A 19,431-nucleotide genomic window follows, 5' to 3' on the forward strand; every position below is an offset into this window, starting at 1 on the left:
AACAAATGTTCATATGATTTTCGGACCATGTGTGGATCGTCCTGACATTTTTCGTACAATGGCAATCGGTCATTTAGTCGTTTGGACTGGTTGGAAGATTTCTATCCACTTATGATAAGATCTCTGCATGTATTGCTTTTCTGATGATATCCATGGATATCACTAATATTTGTCAGACATCACTGTCAATTCATGGCCCAACCATTGTGTGATTTGTTATTTTAACTACTTTATTTAATCTGAATGGTTAGTTGCAGGTCGGTACATTAAAAAGTAAAATCTTATGTCATACAAAGAATAAAATCTGCACGTCTATGGCCAGCTTGACCATTAAAAGGGTGTGAACCCATTTAACCTGTATACATGCATATGTGGAGAGAAGTAACTCTATATGTAATTGTATATTTAAGCAAAAACAAAATGTAGGCAAACCCAAACAGAGTTTATTTATAAAGTAACAGTAGCAGGACTCTAGGGAATGGAGATTATGAAGGGGCTTTTTAAATGTTTAAATCTTAAAATTCAAAGTATCTAGTTCCAGGCAGCTTAAAAGCCAAGTACATTAATCCTCAAACATCTTTAGGGTAGAATTAAACACAAAGAAATCAATATGATCGTTGTAACTCTGATAAGTAGTTAGTACCAATTACCTTAGCTGGCAGTTTGTATTAGTGAATGCACATTTATAAGAAGGTGTACATCCATTATCTGCAATATGTCCTTAGCAAGCACAGGGGTTCCAAGCCTTCTCTACTATAATTAGCAATTATAGGGGCAATGACATTCAGTCTCACATGAAGAGCCAGCGTATGTATTTCAAACAGCAGCATCATCACTCGCTCATTTTAATAAGCTTAGAGCAGAAACCAGTTCTCTATGTAACTGAATTATTTTAGAGTTATAAAGTATGTTTAAAATCTAAATGGCAGCTCAGTCATTTTTATTTTTATTTTTGTCTCTGTCATAAAATTCAGGTGGTCTATCCAATGAATTCTTAATAAAAAGAATACCATCATCCCTACATAGGTTTAATATAATTTGCATTCACTTCTGCTACTAAATGTATCACATTTTCATGCAATTGCATATATTGTTGAATTTAATTTGTTTGACCAAATTCTTCTTGCGTCAGCAACTCTGCTACTTAATCTTGTTTGCAGTGATCTAAAGGGGATCTCACACTGCCGTGATTTGAATGCATACTTACAAATATTGACGAGTGAATCTGAGTAAAAATTCGCAAAATGGTGAAAAATGGGCATCAACAATTTTTTATGCGCGACAATTTTTTACACACACACAAATGCATTCTTTTTTTGTCTTGGCGACTTTTTGTCCAAATGTATTAAAGTCAAAGGGCGTTTTTCTTATAGCGACTTTTTTGCCCAAATGCATTAAAATCAATGGGTGTTTTTTCTTATGATGACATTTTTCAATGAATGGATTGCTGCAGACATGATTGTTTTAATTACAATTCATTTTTATATTAAATATTGTTTTAGCAACAAAATCAAATGTAAGTTTTCATGATACGGTTCTTACAAAGAAAAAAAGTATTTCCATTTAGTCAGGTTTTTGCTGTGTATACATATAAACAGTGCTAAATATGTCCTTCCTCTTACAGTGCTTACAATGCAATATCGGGAAGCTAAGATGTACATAGTTATCTCTGTATGTATTTAGATATGACTTGTAAGCAGGATTCTCACAGGGGATTTTGGCACCTGTAAAAAAACGTTGCTAAATCCTCCTGCCTTCAAACATCTCCATATCTGTTGCTTAAACCGCCAATAGATCTCTTTAAAAACGAGTCTGTTTTGATGGCAGAGTTTGCTGCTACTGTACTTTGCAAATTCGCATTCATATAACAAATGGAATGAAATCTGACACTGAAGGCTTAACGTGAAGCATAAAATCTTTTATTTGTGCCAAATTTACCATGACAATAATAGAAGTACCACCATGGTAACTCAATACCGGTGCTAGATGATTTACAAGAAAAAAAATCTGATTCCTGATAAGTGAAACCTTTTCTGAAATAAGTCATGTTCTAGTTTTATAGGGTTTATGTTCCATTACATTTATCACCCATTGCTGTCTGTTCCTGTATGCGTTAAATGCTAGAGGAGTGACAATCCTGACAGTGAAACAGAAGATTTATTGTACATAAATGTTATTAAAATGTAAAAAAAACTTTTAACAGCTGCTATTTTCGTTTTTACTGGAATTTGCCGTAAATAATTCAAAGTAGCCTACCGGTGAGATTCTTGATAAGTCAAGGCTCCCTTTTTCGCATAAATTGATCTGTATTAATTGAGTGTTTCATTATGGTAAATTATGACACATCTATAGTATACAGTATATGCATGGTATTATTTTCATCCTTACACTTTCTTTAGAGTATCCAGTTATAGTCTGATTTTATAACAGCAATAAAAGGTTAGAAGTATTTTGTATAATAATGTAAAATATGATGACTGTAATTGATATAAAGTTTTTTTTTTCAATATATTTAACCTTCTATATAAATGTGCAGTTTAATTCAAATAATCCATATTAGTTTAATTAGCTATTAAATTAGATCTTATTCTGGGAAACCTATTATACCATTGTACTATTGTTGCAAAGTAAAATTGACTAAACTTTTATGTGAATGCTCATTTACAAATGTGAGTGCAAAGCACTATATATTGAAAGTGTTCATTTTTTGAATGTTTTTGTGTTGCATTGACTGGGTGGGGAGAAGGTTGATCATAACTTTACCCTTTAATATATAAAGTGAAAAAATTGTTCTCCATGCCCCCTTAAACATGTACTCTTACACACTTGCTTGCACTATTTATTATTGGTAGGCAAAAGCACATGTCTTTTAAGACTACTAGGAGCTATGTTTGGACTGCCTTCTGTACGAAAATTCTCATCAACTTATTTCCATCATGTTGTTTAAATAAAATGGTTCTTAGAGCAGGACCTTTATGTCAGATGTCATGTTGTTCCTTGGGAGGCTCAAACCAGAACTGGGCTCTGTAATCATTGCCTGTACTGGGCTTTTGTTTCTTTTGTTGGGCAACATACTGGTCTTGGAACTAAATACAAGGCAGAAGCAACTGGGGTGTTTATACAAAGGGCCTGCAGGTGACACTGTGCACAAGAGTTATACTGTGTACATAATACTTTATATACTACTTAAAAGTATTAGAGTTGAAGCTACTGTTGAAGTGTAATGGCTGCATGAACCTGCTAATAAAGCATTGTTATACTCTACTCATCCTTGGTTACCAAAACATAACCGCAACAATCAGGATAATGTTTCCAGGAACACCTCCATGCACCCTATTGCTTGTTAGCAGAGAGCTGATCTTAACTCCATGTGCAGCTTCTCTGTAAGTAAGGTCAGACACACCAACTTCTGTGTGAACAGTAACTTGGTTGCTTTATAGAACTCGGCATAATCACTTCAGCATAACATGTCTGCAACAGGAAATTTTCATAGAGAGCATACACATGAAGAGGAAGAAGAAAATCACACAGGGTTACAGGTCAAACATGATATCACATTGCTAACAATAGACCCTCCCTGCATTAAGTAACATGCACTGGAACAATCTCTGTTGCTTTCCAACATTGCTTCCAGTTCAAGACAAGCTATGAGTGAAGCATCGGGCCACAGAACCCTAAATAATCAGTAGATTTACTGATAGTGTACCTTGTTAAATACTATTTATATAAATAGTCATACGTTTTTATTTGAAAATAGATGTTTGCATGGAAATGTTAGGAAAATTTAAGCAAAGAAAGATTTTACAACTAAAAATGACAGCTCTGACTTCTACATGTCCTCAGCAGCTTTTAGATGGCAACATTTTGTATTAGTGTTTTTTAAGATGAAAAAAATTATGAATTTTTTCATGGTTTAAAGTTATTAGTTAAATACGATTTGTAGTGCAGAAAATATGATATTTTTAAAAAATGTGCCCCTAAGTTTTAGTGGTAACAATTTTACAAATTATTTTATTTGGAAATCGTCTTTAATATTTGGACTTCACTAGGGACACATTTGTAAAAGTTCAAGGTTCATTTGAGAAAGTTGCCCAAACTTGAATTTTCATAATTAAAAAGATCTCAAAAATGCAAATGAAAAAATTCTGCAACTAAAACCTGGTAAGCTTCTGTAGAAGTCAATGTATTTTAACATCCAAGCTATTTTGTTTTATGTTTTCAAGTCAATTTTAAATTTTTTTGAAAAATATGATTTTAATATGATTTTTTTTAATACTTTAGTGATTACCAGAATTGTGTTTCTTTTTTTTTTTTGCTATCAATTTAAAAATGGAAATATCTGCCCCACCAAGAAAATATATTATAGACCATCAACTAATATTATACAATGTTGCTAGATTATATATTATTTGTAGATTTATAATCTTTAGCCACTTTTTGTAGTTTTGCTTATGTAGGAAGAGATCCTGAACAGAAATTTAAGTAATCAGCAAAATAATAATAAACAGTCTTAAAATGAAAATGCTTGCTGTTTGCATTTTAAATTTTAATATAGAGAAATGGAGACAAGAAAGGCAAATATCTCAAAAGACAGGCTATGAAATGTATTAGAGCAAATAAAATTGTTATAAAGAAATTGTATGTGTCTAAAGGTAAAAATAATGGCGCATCCCTAAGTTTAAGTTATAGTGAATGTTTTTCTTCTAGTTTCTTAACTGCTTTCTGTCTTGAAATGACAAACAGGTATATTTGTTTTGTTCCCAGCGGACTTCCTTTGCAAGCAGTGCACGGTGCCAACCTTGTGAATTCCAGTGGAGGCTCAGGAAGCTCAAGTGAATCTGAGAGCAGCTCGGAATCAGATTCTGATAGTGAGAGCAGCTCCAGCGACAGTGAGTGTAATGAACAAGCACGCAGTGCAACCCCTGAGGTAAGGTTAGAAAGGTTAGAAATATCACAGCACTCTCTGCTTTCATGTATCTGTATATTTCTCAAACCAGTCATCTAAAAGGAGGCTAGACCAGGGCATAGCAGAATAGATGAAGAAAAGGATAGAAGTGTAAACACAATTGTAGCTATAGAATTACTTTGTGCCCAGCAGACAAATGCGACTTTAGTACTTGTTTTACTATTCTATGAGTAAATCCAAAGAATACATTTGGACAGAGTGCCCAAGGGTGGTTCAATGACTACTTGGCAATTACTACTAGCCTTTTTAGGTTTTTGGTTGAGCCAGAGGATCTTAAATAAGGAATATGAGCTTTTAAAATTCTATATTTTGTGTAAAAGGAAATGCCAGTATATTAAAAAATAGTTACCTTATAATCATAGAAAATAAACTTGGCAATTTGGGTCACATAGAGAGTTTGGAGATGGGGGAATGAGTAAAAAATGGTACAGTTATGGTACAGAGATGGAGAAAAGATTTTTATTCCCTACATAAATTTTTTTTAAGTAGCTCAGTGATTTATAGGGTAAACAATTCATTGTCAGATTTTTGCACTGTGCTTTGCCTTCCATGACAGAAGCATATTACAACAGCTACATGTATATTTCAGTTTGCAGTTAAAATGGTAAGGGGATTGGGGATGGATCAGGGATAAAGAATATAGGATACACTGATGAGAGAATTAGTGGGGAGGCAATAGAGAATGCACAGTCATCACTGAAGAAATGGGGAGGTGATGGAAATAGCAAATAGATTTCAAACTAGAAGGCAGAGTGGGGCCAGAGAAACAAAAGAAGAAACAGGCAGAGCAAGGAGGGAGACAAGAGTAGGCATAGAATGTATATTTAAAGGAATATGACATACAGTATGGTAACCTCACACACCACTAAGAACTGTATTGAGGTGAAGTTAAAGAAATAGGGGGTTGTTTACTGACACCCTGGATGTAAATGCATGGAACACTAAGGTGCACAAAAATATATATAATACATATTTGTAATTAATCTGTATATATATACCGGTAAATGGTTAAGGAATAATATCTTACATGAGGTTTTGGTCACAAGCTTATAGCTTTCTAGGTAATATAAATAAGAGTTAATGATGAGTAGTGATGGGCAAATTTGTCGCTGTGGCGTTTCACAAAAACATTAGTGGGCAGCGAAATGCGGAAATTCACCGCAAGTCCATGCCTGGCAAATAAATTCGCCCATCACTAGTGATGAGTAAGACTGCCTTGTTTTGCTTCACCAAAAAAATTGCGAATATGTGTAAAAATTCTTGTCATTTTGCAGAAATCTAACCAAATGCAATGGATTAAATGGCAGTTTTTTTCTTGTGTGAACAAGACCCTTGCTGGAATTCTTGTGCAGATTCACAAAAATGTTCACCATTTGTGGACCAAATTACCCTTTTGCTTACTTGTTAAAATGGCCTTGACTAAGCTACTACTGTTTGTTACACATTAAAAAGGATTTCTTTGTAGTTTAACTTCTGTCAAATTAATAAGGATAATGAAGGGCAACACTATCAAAACATGTGACAATTCACTGTTACTATCATCTGTAGAAAGTGCAACTACTGAAGAACCTGAATGGCTTTTTTGAAAATTGGAATATTAACGATGTCTTTCATAAAAACTGTAAAAGCAATGGGTGCTTTTTATTTCTCTTATTTTTCTTTTTCCTCAAAATCAGCACAATTAGCTCTGTAATGAAAGGGGAGATTCAATGAATGGATATTTTTCACCATATTACTGTGTTGAAATGTTGGCAATGCATTATTAAAATTAAAAATATGTTATATGAGCAGTAAATATTTATAGATGTGGTATTCAGAAGGGATTTGATAAAAGTAACATTATAAAAAATGTATCATTTGTTGTTATTATTTTTCATATTTGTTTTCTTAGTTTTCTCTGGAGCAAAATTGTAAACTGGAAACAAACATCAAGTGTATGCTCTAATGAACCATGTAGCATAAAAATCCTAGTTATATTATTGTGCAAATAGGTCTGATATTCCAAGTTATGTTGAAATAATTAAAAAAAATATTTTGTATTCCATTTACAGCCTGATCCACCTTCTACAAACAAATGGCAGCTAGATAAGTGGCTAAATAAAGTTAATCCACACAATAAAACAATAATTAGCAGTCACAATGATGTTCATTCTGAAAACAACCCTGAGACTCAAAATAACCAGCAGGCTGGGGGAAAAGAGAAAATTGAACTTGACAACATTATTTCCCAGCCTGATTCCAAAGAATTACTGAGCCCAGTAAGGGAAAAAAACAAGCCAAGGGCCACACAAAAAAACTCTGATTCAAAACTCTTAAAACAAAAATCACCAGCTCCCAATGAACCAGTCACTCAACGAGCAACTGCTAAAAAGCAGCCGAAAAAGGTTGAAAGAACTTCTAGTGTAGAAGAAAACACATGGAACAAACCAAATCCCACTTGCAGCACTCCCAAAGAAAAAGAGGTACGAGAAACCCCAGAGCAACCAAAAACGAGGACAAAAACCACTGTTGCTAAAACTGCTCCTAGAAAAGAACAAAGGACTAGTGCAGGAAGTTCTTCTGAAAAAAAGAAAACCAGGGGAACCAGCAAAATTGTTCCCAAATCTAGAGAATTTGTTGAGACAGATTCTACATCTGATTCCAACACTGACCAAGAAGAAGTGCTTCAGGTTAAAATTTCAACAGCATGCAGTGGGCCTTCTAATCCCATCAAATCAAAAGACTGCAGCAGCAACATTTTAAGTGTAAGCAGTTTAACCAGCAATAGCAGTAGCATATCTGCAGATCAAACAAATAATGACCTGGAGGAGCATTTTTTCTCACCTCTTCCTGTTATCCAGGCTGAGCTCCTTTCTCCTTTGCGGGATTTTGAAGAAGTAAAATCTTTATGGGTCAAAATAGATCTCACATTGTTATCAAGGATACCTGGGCAAGAGACTTTTGATGTGTTGTCCTTGAAGAATGACCCAAGAGAGTCAGGTTTTAAACACAAACATCAAATAATGAACGCAACAGTGGAGAAAACTTCCACCAAATCTAGAAAGAAGCACAAGGTGAGTCATGTGTATCATTTCAAGGTCAATGTATATATATATATATATATATATATATATATATATATATATATATATATATATATATATATATATATATATATATATATATATATAGATGTATCATTTGATTTTTTTCCTCAACAGCAAAAGTACAAAAAGGAGAAAGAACAATATAATATAGCAATATAAGCTTAAATACCATTTACTAGGTCATCAGATGTATGTACGTTTTTTTTCTAAAATACCCAGGAGATTAAAGAAAACTGACTTTGATGTCATTAGTTCAGTAAGGTCCTTGTGGGCTTCATGCAGAGATTCGGCAGTTTTAAGAGCCGTGTGAGCTGTGTTACTATATCCCTGAACAGTTTGCTTACAGTGGATTATATGGCTGTTGTGTGTTTCATTATGTGGCTCATAATGAAAGCAGCTGACCTACATACTCAGAAAGAAGGTCACAATTCACACATTAAATCCCATTAGTTAAAAGGAAGATGTTCTTCAACTATTATCCCACTTTATCTTATTGTAAGGAGATATCTTAAACCTGAAACCAATAGAGAAAATGAGCAAATGCTTAATATACAGTTGTATAACACATCACTTAACTAATGGACACATTTATTGATTCAGTGTTTGCTGCAGGTCTTTAATGCATGATCAATAATTTTAGCTATCAGGTAAAAGATTTCTTTTATAAATGTAGACAGAGGGAAAGATACTGGTGGAGTGATATCCTTTAAATGGCTTTCCAGTACTGTAGAAATAGCACAACTGCATATTCATTCTTCCAAAAAGATATTTATTTTTTACCCTACTAAGTCCATTTGTTTTGAGTGCACCCACCAAATTTCTTCTTTCGATGATGAAAAATAGCACAGTCGACACTAATATGTAAAGGGGAATTAATAATATTATATAAAACAATTGTTATGGATTGTCAAGGATTATGTGGTTGAGCAGCTCACCCAAAGCACTGGAGAGTCCACTCATGTCCTTTTTAGCCTACGGCAATAAATATATAATAAAGATATTACTTGGAAGGGAGTTGGAAACCCTGTATGACACCAGTTTAACAATTCTTTCTAATGTATAATATACAGAAAGAATGTTTAAATTATATAAGGAAATGAAAGTATGTGAAAGTAGCTTGTCTGAGCTTTTTTCTTTGTATTATTTTCTTATTCAAAGCAAACTGAAAGCTCTGATACACAGAGTGATAGCAAAAGGCAGAGACTGGAGGACAATGCTGCACCATGTTTACTTCCTCCGTGTATATCTCCAATACCCTGCACCAGGATCACCAGCACTAAAGAGTAAGTGTTTCTAAATGTATCTAGCCATTTAAAACTTTAAATGATCATTTTGACTTCTAGAAGTTCTTACCAAGCAGTAATATTTTTCCTCTTCTTACAATTATTATATACAGCTCAATTATGACTTAAAGGAATTGTTCAGTGTAAAAATAAAAACTGGGTAAATATATCGACTATGCAAAATAGAAAATGTTTTCAATATAGTAAATGAATAAAAGCAGGAGTGACCAGATGTCTACTTCCTGCTTTGCAGCTCTCTTATTGGTGGCTTTAGTGGCTTTAGTGACTTTAGTGTCGATCATAACTGTTTGTATTTTAATCTGACCTGCATGCTAAGGATCAAAAGCAAACTCACTGAACAGTTATTTCATATTTGGCCCCCCTCAATGTCACAGACTAAGAGTTAGAGAGATGTAAAGCAGGACGTTCTGGCTAACATAACTGCCAGAACACTACTTCCTGCTGGCAACTCTCTTATTGGTTACCAGTCAGTAACCAATCAGTGACCATATGGGTCATAACTGTTTGTATTGAATCTGACCTGCATGCTAAGGATCAAAAGCAAACTCACTGAACAGTTATTTCCGATGTGGCCCATGTTGCAGATTTTTTATCCAGTTTTTATACACTGAACTGTTTCTTTAATATTGGGGAAATCATGGTAAGTGAAAACGTTGATAATAAATGAGCTATTTCTCTATTAGCATATTGCTTGTCATACAAATTAGACAAAAAGAAACAGAAGCATTGCATGTTTTATCTATGAGATATGATCCCCTTTATAGATCAGTGAAACTGTTATTTTAATGTTTACTGTTATGTTAATTAATGAAACATTTCACATAGATTTTTTTTGGATGGAGAATAGCAAATTCTTTTGCATTTAATGTGTTTTTGGTGCTGCAATTGCATTTACATACAGTAGTTCTACCTTGATAGAAAAGCCCCTTCCCACTATGATAGGAAAAAAGTCTCCCATGTCTTCCAAACATGGCACCAGGAAAGTTTTGTAGAAGAGGGGGAGGGGGAGGGAGGGCTTTGATCCCATTGGTTAATGTGTAAGACGTGCTACTGGCATATATCTTAGATGTCTCTTTTATTGATATACTTCATACAAACCATAGAACTTTTAAATTATATATGGGTGCCTTTTGGTGGTGGGGGAGGTTTATTTATGAAGTGTTTTCCAGACATCTATATAGACATCATAGAATGTATCTATATGATATAGAACTACCCAGCATCTTTTCTTAATAAGCTGAAACATGTTTGTTGTATTTGAACAAGTCCTAATTTTCATCATGCTTAACACCATCCACAAGTCAGAGCACAAGGTTGCCCTTTTTATAAATTAAGGTACCTGGGGAAATTATTTTTAAAATCTGCGTTAACCACATCACATGGATGTTCCAATTGCACATTTAATTGTAATGCATCAACCAACTCATAAAATGATTGGTTTCCCCAACAACAGTCAGGAGACATTATCTATCTAGGAATACTGATTGAAATCCATGGTTATTAAAAGAAGTCATGCTGTATATTTTTGTAGATTTGGGGCAATTAATGGTTTCTTTCAAAGGCTTACATCTTTACAACAAGAAAATAGAGGAATGATAAAAAATATTTCTGCTAGGTAGAAGCATGTTTTAATAGAACCAGGGATTTCTGAGATCTCACAGTGAAACAACTCATTAATATGGAACAAAGTTTCTGCTGGTATTGAATTCACTGTGTGAATAAACTGTGTGTGGTCAAATTTTTATATAAATTATATTCTACAAAATGTATCTTTTAGATTTTAAATGTATGCTATCTGTAGGAGATTTGTAGTTTGTGTTTGTCCTTAATCTCCAAACACTGCACCACTGCCTATACCGGCTTGTCAGTTTTCTTCCCTTTGTTTGGCAATCACAGTCATTTTGATATGTGTAGTGGGATTTCAGATTTGGTATGTCTGCCTTTCAGTCTCAGATCCCTCTGTGGAGGACAGGTCCACCTATTATATCTAGCACACTGCCACAGCTGAATAGTAGGTGTGATTCTTCAATTTTGGCAGTAAGACCTACTATAAGGGGGAACACACTAAGGAGCCAATTTACTAATGGTCATATTTTTTATTTTATCCAAATTGTTTTTTTTTTGGCACTTAAAATTATTGGTTATAACAATTACTCCAAACCACAAAAAATGTATCAAACTGAAAAAAACACGAAAGACACAAATACAAAACTTTGCCTAAAAGCAGTTGGGGTGCTGTAGCTGCCAATGGGATTTGTCCTTTTAAAATTGTAAAATCTTAATTTATTTCAAGCTTCTAAAGGCTTTCAGGCTTTTTGTTTGTATTTGCATGAAATATTAGAAGATTTCTAGGTTTTTGTATTAGTTCAGCATTTTCATTAATTCGTGAATTTTATAATAAGCTTTTTAAATAAATTACTTGGCATTCATGGTTTTAGAGAAAATTAGTTTTTTCATGACTTGTAAAACCTCTAAAACCACTTAAATGCGAATGTTGATAAATGGGCCTCTATGGGGCAGATTTATCAAAATGTGAGATTAGAGCTCACCATAGAAAAACTACTTTCTATTAATTTCTATGGGATTTTTAGAAGTGTATTTTCATAGGAAAAATGCATATCACATAGGAATGAATAGAAAGTAGATGAGTTTTTTTTATGGGGAGCTATAATCTCACATATTGATAAATCTGCCCTAAGCTTTCAGGGAGTTATAGATATGTGTTTAGTTGAATTTATGACTAATCCGTCACTACTTTGGAATCATGCCTACTAACTGTATTAAAGAAGAAGGTTCTGTATAATACAACTTTCTCATGGTGCAGATGCATTAGTTGATTTAACTGTACTTGGATACACACATATTAACAAAATATGAGTTTAGATTTTAATAAATAAAAACTCCCCCACTTTCCCTTCATTCCTATGGGATTTTTAGAAGCATATTTATCAATGGGTGAAAGTTAGAACTCGCATTTTGATAAATTTGTCCCTTAGTTATTTCTGTGTTTTTAGCAATGTTTTACCTCTTGTACATAAAACTATCCTAGATTCTATGTCTAGATTCTATTCTGCTGTCGTATGAACTGTTTGTCTTTGCATTTCAATTAGCAAAAACATGTGGGCAAATTAAGCCATTAAACATGTTTAATTATTCCAATAAATCTATTCACAATTGGTTATTATTGCAATTAAAGAGCCATTTTTAGAGCTGTAACAGCCAAAAGCTAAGTAACAATTAGTGCAACAATATGTAACAATGAATGTCTGTTAATGATGTCTTTTCATTAATAAAATGAGAGAGAGAAGAAGTTCATAATTTCTATAAATCTCTCACTGTCATTCAGTTCTGTTTCTGCTGAAGAAATATGCTTTTGTAAAATATACAGACCTTTTAAAGTTATTGAGACCTTTTTTTTAACACAATTCACATATAAAAATGGGGTTCAATAGTAGTGCTGTTAGTTTTTAAAAAATGGTGTTTTTTATTGGCTGCTGGGTTTCCTAATACAATTGTTAGGTTGAGGAATTCAGAGATATTCAGAGATAAATATGACAATATCTAAAGAACTGTAAGCAAGAAATAATTAAACATTTGATAATATGGGGCCATTTTACTAACAATCGAATTTCAATTTTTTTCATGAATCTCTAAACATTTTTGTTTTTTCTTTATTTCTTTAAAGCCCTAAAAATTGTAATAAGTGGAAAAACCATGAAAAACTTGAATACAAAAATTTGCCAGGTAAAAATTTTTGAGGTCTAATAGAAGTCAATGGGAGCTGCGCTGATTATATTGGACCATTTTTTCTTTTGCTAGGAATTGTCTGAAAAAACTAACATTTTTAGAGATTTTCGAGTTATTCATATTTTGTAGTGCATCATTCAGAGTTTTTTTTATTTATTTATAAATTTTATCTTGGGAATGTTTAATAACTTTCATGACATATGGTTTTAGAGAAAGTGAGTTTATTTGTGGTTTCAAAACCCTCTAAAACCACTTAAATGAGACTGTTGATAGATAGGCCTCCCCTTGATTGATTTTCAACAGATTTTCGTTGATCCTTTGTATTCGCAATGATTGCTCCTTCATAAGGTCAGACAGTCTGTGCACAGTTACAGCTATTCCTTCCCCTGGTCAGCTACCCACATCTCTCAGCAAATGCTTTGCTTCCTTATGCTTTCCCCTCTCTCTTTTTTCAAACGTTCATTCTATGATATTACAGCAATGTTACAGAAGGTTTTACATTATCTGTTGCCTCTTGTCTGGAAAGGTACCAGAATGCTGACCTGACATGACTTACTGACTTACTGACCTTGCCGAGACTCATTCCTGACATGCAGAAAATAATAAACTTAGATGTTCCCGTTTTTATCATAATTATGAGTGTAGGCCACTGATATCTATTTAAATGTCTCGTTGCCAGGAAAATGAAATTACTTGGCAGACCATAAGTACTCAGTCAGTTTGTTGATGGTGAATGTTGACTTTATAAAAAGAATTGGAGCATTGGTAAATGATTTGTCTTCATTCTGTCAGAACAAAAAGGACAACAAAGAAAAGAGAGGAGAAAGCATTTCCTCCTCTGCTGTCACCATTAGGCGATGAGCCAACCTGTAGAAGGCATTCCAGTGATAATGGCTCCTTCAGCCAGGAGAGCAGTGTTACAACCTCTATGCATACAGCCAGCACATCGACGCGGCACAGAAAGAACAGCAATATGGCAGCTAATGCAAAAATAAGCTGTGTAAGTATCACTTCTTTCTTTAACAGTGCATTTTAATTCATGATTTCCATTTGTCCTTACAACTGGCATAAATAACGTTCATAATAAAGGAACTCAAAGAGATATTGGCTGTATTAAGAAGCTCTGTATTCATAAGGGGTAGATGGAGAGAGACACATAGGCTTCCTTCAACCTGGCTGTCCCCTAACTTGCAAGTCATGCAGACGTGCAAATTAGGGGCCACCAACTGTATAAAGGAGCCCTGTTCTTACTAACAGGGCTGCTTTGCAGACCCCAGGCACAAGTGCCACTTAATCGAGTATTAAGGGGCTTGATGTTGCACCCCTTAAGACTCCCAGGGGCACATTTACTTAGCTCGAGTGAAGGAATAGAATAAAAAATACTTCGAATTTTGAAGTATTTTTTTGGCTACTTCGACCATCAAATTGGCTACTTTGACCTTCGACTACGATTTTTAGTTCGAATCGTTCGACTATTCAACTATTCTACCATTCGATAGTCGAAGTACTTTCTCTTTAAAAAAAACTTTGACCCCCTACTTCGCCACCTAAAACCTACCGAACCTCAATGTTAGCCTATGGGGAAGGTCCCCATAGGCTTTCTAAGCTTTTTTTGATCGAAGGAATTTAGTTTGATAAAATCCTTTGAATCATTCGATTCGAAGAATTTAAATGTTTGATTGAACGATTTTTCCTTCGATGATTCGATCGAACGAATTGCGGTAAATTCTTCGTCTTCGAATTAACCCTCGATATTCGACCCTAAGTAAATGTGCCCCCCAGTGTAATAATCTATATAAAAGCACTTTACCAGAGCATGCTAAAGTAAAGATATATACTGAATTGGAAACCATAAATTTATATCCATACTGAAATACATGAATTACAGCAAACTGTTTGTGGCGCACTTCAGAGAAACAGCTAATAAACAACAATAACAATGCCTCTTGCTCCATCTGCTTGGTTACTAATATTTTCATAAATCTTTTTTTTTTTGTTTAATTAGGCACCCGTGCTGTTATTTTATGCACCCACATCCTTTGGCTATTCATTCCTTTAAAATTGATATTAACGAGGAAGCTTGTGTTTTGCACTAGTAGATAGGCAAATATTAAACCTGAAGGTTTTTGTAACCATAATTGCAACACAAGTAAACCCGAAAATGTGTGTAGCTCTTATTAAAAATCATTACTGTATTGATAGGAGGAAGATCACAGCAGGTCCACAGGTTCTGTTATTGAGAACATCGATCATGATCACTCAGTAACTACATTAACCAATGGAAACATTGATTATCGAAGATCGAAAATAACTTTTGATGATACGTAAGTTAGCAATATTGAAATAATTATTTGTAGGTTTTGATATTTAAAGCTTGTATGACTTCTTGTTGACTACTGTTTCGGTTTACAAGCTACCTGCATGCTTTGGGTTCATCGCCCAGTTCATGCATGCAGGATCAGGACTCTGTATACTTTGTCGGCAGCAATCTTGCCATCACTGATTTTAATGCCATTGGCAAAAGTTTAATAATGTGATTTTCTAGTGAAAATTTTTTGATATGTGTTTTGTATTTCAAGCCCTATACAAGCTTGATAATATAACCAGGATCTTTAAATACTGGAAGTAACTAGATGATCTATTTACTTATTTTAGATTACATAATGCTGACTATTACATGCAGGAAGCTAAAAGACTGAAGCACAAAGCTGATGCACTGGTAAGTTATCATCCTCCATTATTTACTTTTTACTTTAATTCAGGTATTATCGAACACGTAACCACTTAGCAGTGTCACAGACAGAAAGAAACCAAAATAGGTGTCAGATTTCATCACATTATGAGACAATCACAGTAGAAAATATACAGAAACTTGACTATATAAGTAAACTTTTAATCAGATTGACAACTGCATTCCAGATGCAACCATTATTTACACTAACGGGTGCTGCTCTAGCCCAGTCCCTCAAAGCATAGGTACTTGTTGTGTACACTGAGAAGGTCGAACTCTAAGGGGTCTATTTTTAAACCTCACATTTTTTTGGTTCAGTATTTAAAGGGGTATACTCAAAAAAACATTTTTTTAAGAGATTTATTATACCCCAAAAGCTGCTAAAAATCCAAATCCAAAAATATGCCAACTAAAACCTGTTGAGGTTATTTAGAAGTCTGTGGCAGATTTCCCTTGACATTGTGACTAATGATGAGTGAATTTGTTCGCCAGCCATGGATTCACTGCAAGATTCCACAGTTCTCCACATTTTTTTCGCAAAACTGCGGTGGAAAAATTAACAGCAAAAAAAATTGATGCCCATTGACTTCAATGCATTTTGTGAATTTGTCGCCGTTTCAAAAAGATTTTTGCAGTTTTGCAAACTTTTTGATTCGCTCTTCACTAATCGTGGCGCACACGTCTGTCCCAAGCTTTTTTTGCACCGACTGAGCTGATTTTTTGATAAATTAGTTAAATTCATGGAAGGGAATTGGATCAACTTTGTTTTAATTCAATAAATGCGAGTTTTAGTAAATAATCCCCTGTCCTTCTAACTTTTAGTGGGTTTTGGTTTCTCTTGCTACACTTTCTGCTTGCTCTCCACAATTTATCTCTACTTCTTGAACAGAACTGTATATAATTAGCCCATGTTGGCGCTAACATTTTTCTAGAATTACGTGTTATTCCTGCGCAGCTTTCAATGTGAACACTACAGAACTTTTCTTCCCCTTTATTTCTCTCATTATTGTTTTTACTTTGTGTTGTGATCTCTTTCCAAAGGGATATTTAATAGATTTAGAATAAATAGCTTTGGGTGAAGAGAAGGGCTGGAATTTGTTACCAACTAAACTTTTAGATATACTGTCATGTACATGCAGGCATGCAAATGTGAATGTTCTGTCAAGAGTGCTTTTAGAAGATATTAGAAATGTTGATAAAAGTTTGTCTTTTTCCAACATACTGTACCTACTACCTAAAGTATAGTAATTACATGTATTATTACAAAGAGGTGATTTACCTAAAATTATGGAGTTATAGGCCATTAAATCTGGCCAAAATCACATACTTAGTAGTTGTTCAGTGTCTCAATAAATCCATATTGTTATGTGTATTTTTCTATAGCATATGGTCCTAGTATAACTATTATCATCATTTGTTTCAGATGGAGAAGTTTGGCAAAGCTGTCAATTATGCAGATGCTGCCCTCTCTTTCATTGAGTGTGGAAATGCCATGGAGCGAGATCCATTAGAAGCAAAATCCCCATACACAATGTATTCAGAGACTGTGGAACTCATCAGGTTAATGTCTATTTTGTGATCATTTTCCTTATCTCATTTCAGTTGTAATTAGAACCTGCTAAGTTAAAAAAAATAATTTCACTATAATGATTTGTTCAAGGCATCTTCATCTCTGAAGTCATCATAATTACTTCTTGCCATCTTATTAATGTGATGGAAAATGTGTAATTGATGGACAGTGCTTTTATAAATTAGCCCCTTTAGAGGTTATAATGTGACTTGTTATAATTTGCAATATTCATAAAATTTAAATTGAGATGTAGAGGGTGACTATAAAGCGCAGTCATATTAATATAATAATCTGACTGAGATTGCTGTCTTGGAAGGTTACAATACAAAAGATAAAGATATAATGCTCAGAAGAACAAGAATTTCAACTTGTTTTGTACCCAAATGTGTTTTCCCACAGGGAAACCTGTCTTTTTAGCCATAAAAAAATGTATTGTGCTTCCTTAAGGTGTTACACCAAACCTTATTGGTTATTCATCTGTTTCAAATAGTACAAATAATATTGATGAGGTGTTATTAGTAAGATCTCCCAACACACCATAACCCTAAAGCTGGCCATAGACGCACAGATCCTATCATACGAATCGAGGATTCGTACGATTTTCGGATCGTGTGTGGAGAGTCCCGACATCTTTCGTCGGAGATCGGCCGTTTGGTCGATCGGACAGGTTTGATTTTGACCCGACCGATCCCGCCATACGAACGTTATCACCATTGCAGGTAAGTTTGTATAACAAAGTGACCATGATTGGTAGCATGCCCAAGTCTCATTACTACTCTCTACAGAAGAGGTCTATGTATTGTGGGGAGTGAATTAAAAGTGTGGATAGGGAAGAAGGTAAAGATAGAGAGGTAGGTAAAGAGGTGCAGCGGGGTGATGTGGGACTCGCTCCTTTTTATTGATATGCTTTGTAGACCTCTGTTTCTTTGAGTAGAAGCCATCGTATCCAGACAGCAGAGAATCTAGCAAATTGATCTGGGCTGTAGGATGACATTTCCTCAAATCTATATATTTCTGTGATTTTATTAAACAAGTCTGTTATGGTGGGGATATTTGTGGTTTTCCAGTATAGCGGAATTAAAAGTTTTGCTGCATTCAGCAGTTGTGGCACTAGGCCAGAATTGAAAGTTGCTACTGGTTGTGTATTGTGGAATAACAGGACTTGTGAAGGGTCTACAGGTATGATGACCCCTAGGATCTGACTAACCAATGGGCATACCTCTTCCCAGAAAGGTCTTAAAAGGTCACAGGCCCAGAAAATATGGTACCTTTTTCTTTAGCGCAACGCCAACAATTGCCATTTGAAGTTTTATATATGTATTGTAGTTTAGATGGTGAGCAATCTCCTCATTTAGTACCTACCAATTGTCCCTGTGCTTTCTGGCTCGCTTATTTACAGATTGCCTATTTTCTTCCCTTTTCTGGTATTCTCTACTGTTCATGCATCCTTATTCTTTGCTCTGCTCAAGCCCATGTGAGTTTTATAAACCTTCCCCCCTTTCTCTTATATGTATGCATATAACTTTACTGATTTCTAACAATATAATTAAATTATAGGTAGCATAAAGAAAAAGAAAAAAGTTTGACCTATATATTTGCACCCCCCACTGTATCAGTCAAAGGTTCCCACCACATGAACGATATTAAAACGTAACCTTTAATAGTAAAGAATAATAAAATAGTCTGTACAGAAATCACCAAGGTTAAAATACCATTAGGAGAGTAAAGGTGATCATACACGGAGAGGTGGCCAAACGAGCGGATCTCTCCCCGATATGCCCACCTTGAGGTGGGCAATATTGGGCTGATTCGATCGTTGGCCCTAGGGCCCAACGATCGGATCCTAATGAATAGTAATAGTAATGGGCGGTCAGATGAGGATGAAATACCTACCGTATTTACCACTAGGTTCAAGGGCCGATCAGTCTCCCAGTGTCAGTCTGTCTTCCACTCTCTACCTACTCTGCTACCATGCCCGTTACCGATCCTGTATCAGCCTCTCTGAGTCTCAGGCCTGAACCTCAATT

General features: G+C 34.6%; 1 protein-coding gene across 3 annotated transcripts in view; it reads left to right on the forward strand.

Annotated features, from left to right (window-relative positions):
* aff2.L (AF4/FMR2 family member 2 L homeolog) overlaps window positions 1-19,431 on the forward strand; it is a 352,995-nt gene that overhangs the window by 313,976 nt on the left and 19,588 nt on the right. For all 3 annotated transcript variants that reach the window (XM_041572755.1, XM_041572754.1, XM_041572756.1), the window contains 7 exons: window positions 4,765-4,927; window positions 7,018-8,019; window positions 9,211-9,335; window positions 13,896-14,103; window positions 15,306-15,427; window positions 15,759-15,822; window positions 17,258-17,394. In XM_041572755.1, the coding sequence (XP_041428689.1) occupies window positions 4,765-4,927; window positions 7,018-8,019; window positions 9,211-9,335; window positions 13,896-14,103; window positions 15,306-15,427; window positions 15,759-15,822; window positions 17,258-17,394 (1,821 nt within the window). The remainder of the gene's footprint in view (window positions 1-4,764; window positions 4,928-7,017; window positions 8,020-9,210; window positions 9,336-13,895; window positions 14,104-15,305; window positions 15,428-15,758; window positions 15,823-17,257; window positions 17,395-19,431) is intronic.

This window comes from Xenopus laevis, chromosome 8L (genome assembly GCF_017654675.1).
Source record: "Xenopus laevis strain J_2021 chromosome 8L, Xenopus_laevis_v10.1, whole genome shotgun sequence".
NCBI lineage: Eukaryota > Metazoa > Chordata > Amphibia > Anura > Pipidae > Xenopus > Xenopus laevis.